The sequence below is a fragment of the Ochotona curzoniae genome, unplaced genomic scaffold (genome assembly GCF_017591425.1).
Source record: "Ochotona curzoniae isolate NIBS_2020 unplaced genomic scaffold, NIBS_Ocur_1.0 patch75, whole genome shotgun sequence".
Taxonomy (NCBI): domain Eukaryota; kingdom Metazoa; phylum Chordata; class Mammalia; order Lagomorpha; family Ochotonidae; genus Ochotona; species Ochotona curzoniae.
In genome coordinates, this window is record NW_024467056.1 from 816,171 (window position 1) to 827,175 (window position 11,005).

At 44.0% G+C, this 11,005-nt stretch overlaps 1 protein-coding gene across 1 annotated transcript in view; it reads left to right on the forward strand.

Annotated features, from left to right (window-relative positions):
• LOC121168207 (neutral alpha-glucosidase C) overlaps positions 1-6,125 on the forward strand; it is a 53,927-nt gene extending 47,802 nt beyond the window's left edge. The window contains exons 20-24 of the mRNA XM_040998105.1: positions 986-1,060; positions 1,378-1,491; positions 4,879-4,991; positions 5,329-5,432; positions 6,016-6,125. Of these exons, the coding sequence (XP_040854039.1) occupies positions 986-1,060; positions 1,378-1,491; positions 4,879-4,991; positions 5,329-5,432; positions 6,016-6,125 (516 nt within the window). The remainder of the gene's footprint in view (positions 1-985; positions 1,061-1,377; positions 1,492-4,878; positions 4,992-5,328; positions 5,433-6,015) is intronic.
• The last annotated feature ends 4,880 nt before the right edge of the window (positions 6,126-11,005 follow it).

Sequence of the window (11,005 nt, forward strand, 5' to 3'; positions counted from 1 at the left end):
ACTACAAGATCCCTGAGGGTAGGAGCCAGGTCCATTTTGAGTGCTGGACCTTCAGTGAGAGGGTCAGTAAATTACCCTGGAATGGACAGAGGGACAAACAAATGTTAAACCAAAGAGTCACAATCTTTTGAGATCATCTTAAAAGCTTATGTTCTGGGCCCGGCGCGGTGGCGCAGTGGTTAAGGTCCTCGCCTTGCACGCCCTGCCTGGGATCCCATATGGGCGCTGGTTCTATCCCGGCAGCCCCGCTTCCCTTCCAGCTCCCTGCCTGTGGCCCAGGAAAGCAGTCGAGGACGGCCCAAAGCTTTGGGACCCTGCACCCGCGTGGGAGACCCAGAAGAGGCTCCTAGCTTCGGACCGGTATAGCATCGGCCCGTTGCGCTCACTTGGGGAGTGAATCATCGGACGGAAGATCTTCCTCTCTATGTATCTCTCCTCTCTGTATATCTGCCTTTCCAATAAAAAAATAATAAAAATAAATCTTAAAAAAAAAAAAGCTTATGTTCTGGGCCCTGCACAATAGCGTAGCTGTTGAAGTCCTTGCCCTGAATGCACCGGATCCCATATGGGCGCCAGTTTGTACCCTGGCGGCTCCACGTCCCATCCAGCTCCCTGCTTGTGGCCTGGGAAAGCAGTCGAGGACAGCCCAAAACTTTGGGATGCTGCATCCTAGTGGGAGACCTGGAGGAGGGTCCTGGCTCCTGGCTTCGGACTGACTCAGCTCCAGCCATTGTCACCACTTGGGGAGTAAACCGTCGGACAGAAGATCTTCCTCTCTGTCTCTCTTCCTCTGTATATCTGACTTTCCAATAAAAATAAATAAATCTTTTTTTAAAAAAAGTTTATGTTCTTTCTGACATCTGTCCAAGGTTTAGGGTAAAACTATGCTCCATCATCTTATGTGAAGGCCAAGCATGTGGGGTTTGCTGAGTTGTCACCTGGGGTGCTCATGCTCTCTTTTTCTCTGGGCTGTCTTACACTCTAGGTCTGGTATGACTCCAAGACATTTGCTCAGTGGAAAGGAGGACATACTGTAAAGATCCCAGTAGCCTTGGACACTGTAAGTTATTTTTACCACTTGGGCAAGCATTCCTCTCAACTATGTAAACAATATCAAAAGGAAACCAAAAAAAATTTTTAAATGCAAGGAAAGAAAGAGTTTAAAGGTCACACATTTCTCTGGTTAATGGATCAGAAGCAAAACAGCCAGGATTCAAATCAACACTTCTGTTATGGGAGTTAACATCACACGCGGCAGCTTAATTCATTGTACCACAATGCTGGCCCCAAGAATCTCGTATGATGAAATATTTGGAAATTCTGCTTTCAAATTTTCTGTGCAAATACACCTGCCCTGACAGCACTACTGTGTCACAGATACCGGTGTTTCAACGAGGTGGGAGTGTGGTCCCAATGAAAACGACTGTGGGGAAATCCACGGGTTGGATGACTCATTCTCCATATGCACTCCGAGTGGCTCTAAGCACCAAGGTATTAGAAAATCTAGTATCCTTGTTATGTCTGTCTGTCTGTGTGTGCATGACAGCATGTAAACAGAGTGTATCTCATTTGTGAGTTAGGTGTCTAATGTTTCTCTACTAGTAATGGTCTTAAATCTCCCTGAATCCCTGTCCACATCCAGCTGATTTTCATTGCCTGGAATTTTTATGTTGAGACTTTTATTTTTGCTACTATTTAGGTAAAAAATATATATATATTCATACTGTGTCTGTGCCACAATAAATAAATCTGCACCTTTCCTACTTAAGTCCTGTATACAGAAACACTGCCTGTTGACAGGATCATCGATGGCAAAAGCCTTAGAACATCCAAAAGCTTGTAGTCCTGCCTAAGACACAAAAACTGAATTTTTTTTTTCACATTTTATTATTATTGCTATCATTTTATGATACAGTTCCATATTCCCTTATCCCCTCCCAAATTCCCTCCCCCCCACCTAGTTCCTTTATATCATTACTAACATATAGTTCTTCATACTCAGTCATATGTTCATCGTTGCGGGCATGGACAATGGCAGAGAGTCCAGAATCCTATTGTCAAAATATAATATAAACAGTTTCACTGTAAGTCCATCTTTGTCTGGAAACAGAAATACATACCACACTGCATCCTCACATCTGGATGTTAGTCTCCATTACATAACTACTGTACATTCCCTTAAATGAAAAGTCATGATACAAAATCAACAATAGAAAGAAAAATAGAAATTTACAGTGCCATCAACTTAAATGACATGTTACTAGATTTAACAGTCTCCATTACACAGCTACTATACATTCCCTTAAATGAAGAGCCACAAAACAAACTCAGCATCCAAGAGAAAAAAGAAATTAACAACACCAAGAAGTTAAACAACATGCATTAAATGTCTAATGTGTAGCTGAAGAAGTGAAAATCAAGAACCTTCTTGAAGAAAATGATGCCACTGCATGATCTACGAGTCATTGAATGATTTAATCAGAAGAAAGTGTTTTGAAGAGATGAAACCAACAGAAAACAACAAAACCCATGTGATATAGTTTCCACTGATCTTTGTTGGAGTATGTCTCCTCCCGACGATAAACAGATAGGTTTTGTTTTTTAATCCAGTCTACTAATCTATGATGTTTGATTGAGCTTAAGCCATTTACATTCTGAGTTAAATATATATAGGTGGTACTTTGGTCCTGTCATTTTAGGAATGGGTTGTTCATTGATTTAGTCTTCTGTTGTCACAAAAACTGAATTTCAAACAGCATCACAATGTACATGATTTAAACAGCGTATGAAAAAAAATTCATACATTTGAGCCAGTGTGGTAGTATAGCTAGCTAATCCTCTGCTTGCAGCCCTTGTATCCCACATGGTTGCTGGTATGTGTCCCTGCTTATGGCCTGGGAAAGCAACAGAGGATGACTCAGGTCCTTAGGCCACTGAACCCACTAGGGAAACTCAAAGAAACTTCTGGCTTCAGATTGGCTCATCTTCAACCATCAGATCCATTTTGTAGAATGAAGCAGTGGATAAAGATCTCTGTCTCTCATTGTCTTTCTATAAATTCTGCCTTTCAAATAAAGTTAATAAGTACATTTTTTTAAAAATCACATCAAATTAAGTACAAAAATTTCCACACCATCTATATGAAATGCCAAGAATTATTCTGAAGGAACTCTGGAGATCTGTGAAAGAGAGGAAAGCAGGCATGTCTCCTGGGCCTGTGTGGGTGTGCTCTTCAGTTTGGTGTTAGTTACTGCTGGACTGTAAGTTTGTTGCAGCTGTGGCTAAGACTTGAAATCCAGTGTTGGGTGAAAGGGTGCCTGAGTCCATGCACCAATGCAAAGATGCTGACCACACCCAATGACCTCTGTTGTCATCAGGCAGCTTGGGCCCCTCATCTCCTTGGGTAAAGCCAGGAAGAACACACAACTGATTTGTCCTTTGGAGATCTTTTTTTTTTTTTTAATTATGTTTACATAGTTGATCAGGGTGGGAAGAATCAAGAGTTAGAGGAAAGTGGGTGAGACCATTGTTTTCACATTTTTTTTTTCTTCTTCCTGTGTCTGGGGGCAGGGGGAAGGTAAAGGGAGAAGCCACACCCAGCCTTCCTACCACCTCAGCACTGGGAATGGGGAACAGCCACCCCGTATCATCCCAGGTCCCCAATGTGAAGCATTCTATGAGGGTTCTGCTTAGGTGGTTTTGATAGTTCTAAAATGCTATCGATTTCACCAATCCAAGGATGAGGAAATCCTTCCAAGGCTGACATAGTCCACCTCAGAGTCTCCATTTGCCCAGTTATTTGCTGTCAACACTTGGCTGGGCTAGTGGTCCCATTTGTTCTGCCCTTCCTTCCTCTGCTATGGTACCAGATGTTCTCTACAGGATGCAATGGCCTGCCACATCCTCCATGTACATCAGGATATGCTTCCCACTGCCCTGTCTTAGCCACTGAGAAGGTCCAGTTCTGACATATGTACTCAACAGTCAGTCAGCTGATCCTACCATGCTCCCTATGGTTGGAGTTCTAGGTCCAGCAATTCAGTTGGGGGATCCCCAAAGACACTTCATCTGAGGTGATCCAAGACCTGACCCTTGTGTGTGCTTGCTAGTATGGGGCCTGACTCAGTCCAGCACCCTTATCAGCCTACACTGGGAGTGACCTTTTAAGCCAAGCAAGACAGGCTCTTCTGTCCATTTACTCAAATACAACACAGAACCAAAGACACACTCTTCCTGTTATATTAATATTTTATATTAATACTTATTCTTATATCCTACAATAAGTAAGCTATAAATTTTTTCCCCTGTGTTTCACTGAAGCATATCTTCTTGGGCCAAATTATTGGCCTTAGCACCATGTGAGACTCCAGAAATGTAAGGAACTATAGAACCATAGCACGTCCAGCACTGCCAATAGCAGTGACTACCATATACAGGCTATGATGTTGACAGGCAAAAGAGTCCTTCTACAGTGAGTAGGAACCAGATACCACTGTCTAAATGGAAGATCTTCTATGAACGGTGGATGTCATCTTTCATTTATTGATTTTTTTTTTCCAGAGTGGGCAACTTCAGTTTTTTGGCTTTGTCACGTTGATTATGAGATGGTGTTGTCAGGGAAGCCACCTACTGTACTGAGTGTACTTGTCAGTTTAAATGTCTTCCCACAGGGCTTCCTCCTTTCAGCTACCTCTAGGTTCCCTCTCTGTCTATTAATGATATTTCATTATCTACTATTTTATTACTGCTTTGTGCATCTTGAATATTAACTTTCTGTTCAATAAAATTTTTCACAAGATTTTTTTTAAATTCCATTATTTCTGCTTAGGGACTGATGCTCTTTTTCTAGAAGTTTATGTAAGCACATTATCTTCCCAGGGTTCTGCAGTGGGTGAGCTGTACCTAGATGATGGCCATTCATTCCAGTACCTCCAGCAGAAGCAATTCTTACATCGGAAGTTTTCATTCTGTTCCAGTGTTTTGAGCAATAGGTAATGCCAGATAGTGAAGATATGTGCTTTTAAAAATAAATTGGGCTATCTTTTGGACATCCTAAGATGCATGGCAGACATTCTTTAAGGTACTATTTAAATAAATGAATCACTCTAGCATGAATCATCACTCCCTTCCTGACTCTACCTTCGTTTGGCCACCTTGGCAGGTGGAGTCCCCTCTTCTCATCTCTTCCTCCTGGTTAGGACAACTCCAGGAATTATGCCACTGTAGGAACAGATGGGAGGAAACCTCACGAGGCTGTGGGTGTTGACCTGGGGACTGGCCTAAACCCCATCCCTCTCTTTCTCCTAATCCCACTTGTATCCATTCCAGTTGTGCTGACAAAAGGGGTCATTATCCCAGCAAGTGTGTCGTGGAGCGGATCTTGGTGTTGGGCCTCAGGAAGGAGCCGTCTTTAGTGACCACCCATTCTCCTGGTGAGGAAACAGTTCTGCCCTACTTCCCCAGTTGCTTTTGTGGAAACAGAAAAGCATCTACTTCCAAAAGCTTTGCCCCAGCAGAGTTTGTGCTTCCTGAACAAAGTCAAATATACCAGCTCTGGAGAGAAGGAAGCCACCTTGCTTTTCTTCATGAATTGGACTTTCTGCTCACTGTGAATCTTTTTCTAAGGGAAATTGTTTGGGGTTTAAAATAATATTGCAAACTTTCTGCATATTTTTTGAAACTGTAGATGTCTGAAGCCGCTAAGAATCCTAAACTTGTATTTACAGAGTATGAAAGGGTGTGAGGACAGAATTTATATCCTTCCTTAGCTACTGAATTTCTTGGACTAGTCACTTTTTTCCTTCCAGTTTCTTTTCAACCAATTTTTAACTATGACATGTTTAATGCTTTTTAAAAATCTTAAGGAATTTCATGGATAAAAAAACATACTAATTTGGATTCTCCTAAGTAGGATACACGGTTTTATGAAAGAGTCAAAAAACCCATTTCAGATTCAGAGAAAATACTTTCCCCCTTAGGTAGTCCTCATACATTTCCTGTTTTGTTGTTACGTAGGTAGTCAAGGTCAGCCTGTGCCTTTTACGTACTGTGCCACAACATCCACCCTGAGCCTGGAGAAGCTCTCGCTGAGTGTCGGAGCTGACTGGAAGGTCCACATCCAGTGAGGACTTACGCCTGGCGATGCCATCGGGGAGCTTGCCTGCACCTTTCTGTGAGACTTCCACTGCCATCTAACCTAATCCCAGGCTCAAGATCATTTTTCCTCAGCCACCAGTGAACTAATGCACCATAAATTCCAGATTTTAAAATTTTATATCTTAAGATGTACTAGCAATATTCTTGTGTCAGACCCCAGGCCACCTGAAAACATTGACAGAGTTCAGAAGTCTTCTGTTGCTTCTTGGGAACCAATCCTCTCCCCAACCCCCAGTCCCCTACCCGCTTCCCCTGCCACTGTCTCCCCCCAAAACACACACTCTGACTGGTAGCCTCTCCTTGGAAGAGGTGGGGTGGTGTTTGTGGTAATGTGAGCCATGCCTACTCAAGCAGGCCCCTTTGTCAGGTTTTCTTGGGCCCTATCACACAAGTTCTTAAGGGTCATCTCAAGTAATGGAATCATCTGCTCCTACTCACAGTTAGCCTTCACCCTCACAGGGTGCCCAGAACCACCCTCTGCACACCACTCTGATGCTGCAGCCCCGGGATTTCCTGTACCCTAGAGTTGAACGCAGGAGCAAAAGCTTCCTTCCCCTTTCCTGCTGCCCAGGTTCAAAAGTGTGAAATTCATCATAAAATTCACCCTTCTTGGTTTTAATAATTTCCTGACAGATGCTGTCTACCAGCCAAAGAATATTTATAAAATGAGCAAGCTATAATTAGCGATCATGACACCCATCCCTGCATCCCCATCACTGAAACAGCACAGCACAGAGCCAGTGAGACTCTCTCCTTGGGGATACAAGTCAAGGGGATGCAGAAAGACCCAAAATAACCAAAATAAGCAGCATTGTAATGTGTTCATTTAAAAAATAAAATTAATATAAACTAACCCCTGCCAAGCAAAATATCAAAATTTGAAATAAAGAGAAGCTCAATGTTATGGTTTCCTTTGCTCTCCAGCTCCATTCTGTCTTGGCATAGAGCAGAACATTACGACATTCCAGTTATGTCATAGTCTTCTCTGCTCCAGAGATCCTGTGCTGCCCGCCACAGCAACTGGTGGGGCTGTCTCAGCTCCTCTGTACCCCTCAACCCACACACATCCTCCGCATCTCCACAGTAGCAGCCTGCCAGTAGCTAATGTGCCTCTGTATACCATTACTCCCTCCATCTATGCAGCTCCTACCCTCCCCCCAGGCCTTCCAGGAAGGCCTCATCAATAGTTTCTTAAAAAGCACTAATCTACGTTAATCCAAATACACTTGGATGTATTCACTTCACTGGGAATCAGGAAATCTATGGTTTGTTTTGATGCTACAGTGCCGTATCCAAGTGATCTTGGCTGTACCAGTTAATGTCTCTGGTCCTTGGTTTCCTTATTTGCTAAAAGTAGGGGAGGGATGTTGTGGAAGGGAGTGTACTCTAACAATGAGTTTTCAGAATCCTGCAGGTTGTTGTAGTCTTTCAGTACTGGGGCTGGTGCAGTGACATCACAGACTAATCCTCCACCTGCAGTGCCAGTGTCCTATGTGGGCCCCAGTTCTAGTCCCAGATGCTTTACTTCCCAATCCAGCTCCCTGTTTATTGCTTGGAAAAGCAGTGGAGGATGTCCCTAAAGCCTTGGGATCCTGCACCCATATAAGAGACCCAGAGGTGGCTCCTGGCTGCTCTCTCTCCCTCCCTCCCTCTATCCCTCCCTCCCTCTATCCCTCCCTCCCTCTCTCACTGTTTGTATGTGTGTCCTTTTCATGTAAATCTGCCTTTAAAATTAAAAAAACAGGTAAATATTTTAAAAATACTCTGTATATATGTAGAAAGTGAAAGACAGTAGCTTCATCATGGAGAAGGGTGGTAAAAACCATCTTGATCAAAACAATTTCATTCTGTAGAGAAACAACAACACCTTAATAAAGCAGCACTATTGAGTCTCCAGATAGGCTGGGAGGACGAGAGCATATCACTTTTGTCATCCCCCCTTCAGCATACCCTCATCACAGAAAAAGCATCAGACACAAGTTCAGGGAAATTCTACAATATGCTGGACAAGTACTCTCCAAAAGTGTCAAGTGGAAGCACAGGCATTGAGGCACAGTGGGTTGAGCCACTGCTTGCAATGTTGGTAAACCCTATGGGAGTGACAGTTCACATACTGGGTTCTGATATAGCTCCCTGCTAATGAACAGGGAGAAACTGCAAGATACCTTAAGTGCTTGGGACCCTGCCACCCAAGCCAGAGACCCGAATGGAGTTCATGGCTCCTGGCTTAAGCCTGACTCGGCCCCAGCAATTGTGCCTGTGGAGGAGTAAACCAAGAGACAGAAAATCTCTCTCTTTATTCTTTTCACTGTGGATATAACTGATTTTTACATAAATCTACAAAAATAAAAAGTTTTTGAAGCACTTTTTTGCTTTTAAAGATTTATTTATTTTTATTGAAAAGTCAGAAAGGAGGAGAGACAGAGAGGAAGATCTTCTGCCCAGTGATTCACTCCCCAAGTGACCACAACAGTTGGTGCTGCACCAGTCTGAAGCCAGGAACCAGGAACCTCCTGCAGGTCTCCCACTCGGGTGCAGAATCCCAAGGCTTTGGGCCATCCTCAGCTGCTTTCCCAGGCCACAAGCAGGGAGCTGGATGGGAAACGGGGTCGCCAGGATACAAACCGGCACCCTTATGGGACCCTGGCGCATTCAGGGTGAGGATTTTAGCTGCTAGGCCATTGTGCCGGGCTCAAAGCACTTTAAGTGGTACACTCATAGTAGGCAGTTAATAAATAGCAGCTACTATAAGCAAATACATTGCTCCCAAGTGTATTGGATCACAGAAATAAGTTTTGGTGGAAAAGACAGTGATAGAGACCCATTAGTTGGCACTGTTGCACAACAAAGCTATCCCAGCCACCGATAAGGCATGATTTCGTCTAAAAGGTGTTACAGAATTCACTTTCGGCTAAAATGTGTTACAGAATTGAGTTCTCAATCTTGGAAGACATTTCTCAGTATCAAAACATGCAGTCAGGGTGCTAACTGCCCTTTATTCGTGGCTCACATTGGGTGTCTCCCTCATAGCCCAAGCTGCTACAGCTGTGTAGCTGAGTAAACCTGGAGTCAAGACCTCCCAATCTGAGAAGACTTTTTGCTTCCCACAACTAAAAGGGCAGATTGTACAGCACTGTGCCCTCTATGTGTCTGGAATCTCCACCCAGCTCTGCCAAGAGGTCCCACCCATCAAATCCTCATCTTAGTGACTGATGGATGCAGCTGGCTTAGACTGCTGAGGAGAGGAGCTTCAACAGAGCTCTTCCTGGGACAAATCAGCCAAGAAACTGATGGCATCAGCAAAACCGTAAGTTTGCAGGATTTCGTTCTGTAGATAAACGGGAACAGCACACAGACATTAAAGGCCTTTTCCACAGGATTAACCCTGAGGGTGAATGGAAGCTAGTCTCACCTCCACAGTCCTGTGAACAAGAAGGAAGTTACACAAGTGGAAATGATAAAGTTTGAGCAGTGTTGAGCCTCTCGGGGAGGTTGTGGAGCACCCAGCTGGGCCACTTAAAACTTTTGGGGTCAAGGAAAGAATTCCCACCTTTGCAGTCTGCCCTTCGCAGGTGTGAGGCTCTTCCTGTGCAGGTGGCCAACCTCTGCACCACCTGAGACTAGGCACATCACATGAAATCTCATTTTGTTCATACAGGAAATGTTTAGTAAGTGTTCATGGAGTGGATGGGGATTTGCATCTAGACATGACTGTATCATCCCCCCTAACTTAACCCCAATATGATGTTAAATTCAGGTCTTCCCTAAAACCATTGGTGGGGTATATAAGCCAGTCCTGGCACTATTATGAATACACTACCTAAACAACCCACCCTTGTTCTGTTTTATAGCTGAGAAAACAGACATGTGGGGCAAAAGGAAGAGGTAACTCACCTGAAGTTACAAATAGTAGGTGACCAACCCAGACTCTGAACCTGAGCAGCCACTGTTCTCCTCCCCTCTGCCTCTCAGAGTCAAATCCTAAGCATTTTCTTGGAGGATGCTGATGGTTCTACCCACCCAGCATTAGGGGTTTTCCAGCATGGTGGCCCCAGGGATCATGAGCCTGGTGATACTCCCACCTTCTGCCAGAGCCTCTAACGTTGGATGGTGAGGATTGCTCTTATAGCAATGGGCCTGCCTGCAGTGTAGGACAAACCTCTGCTCCCCACCTCCAACCCCAGACTTGGAATGTAGCCGTCCCCTGCAGCCTGGGGAGCAGCTACCATTGGAAGAAGACAGGGTGGGGGTTAAGCAACCAGTTCCTTTGCTCTGAGCCATTTTGACTCTCACCAAGAACCCTGAAACCCAGGACTTCCAGTCAGCCTGCTCCAGGCTCCAGTTGCATCCGTCTCAGATGCTAACATGTCATGACAGGATAGCATAGCATCTGATCTGTACTCAGGTGTGTTTTTATTTTTTTAATAGCAGATTTGGCCTCACAGTTTACTTGAGGGCACAGGGAGAGGTGAGAGGTGGATGAGATGGAGAGTTCTTCAATTGAAGAAGACTGCTGAGTGGTAATAGCCATCCAGGACATTCTACTGAATTCTGATAGCAGAACATTCTAGAAAAGATTCCAAATTTAATATTGAATAATGTCCTGATAGCTTAGAGTTTTGAAAGTAAAAACCAGGTTAGCTATGACACACAGAATATTCCACTAGAATTCAGGAACTCGCAGCTAGTCTGCTTCCCACACTGTTTTCCAAAATCTGCTGACCATTATCCTGATTGTCCATATAATGGCCTACTCAATATATAAAAGAGCACTGACAGTTCTTTGCTAATTTCCAGTGTTTGCCTTACCCAAGACCTCCCCCTTTAACCTCCCAAAGACACTACACAG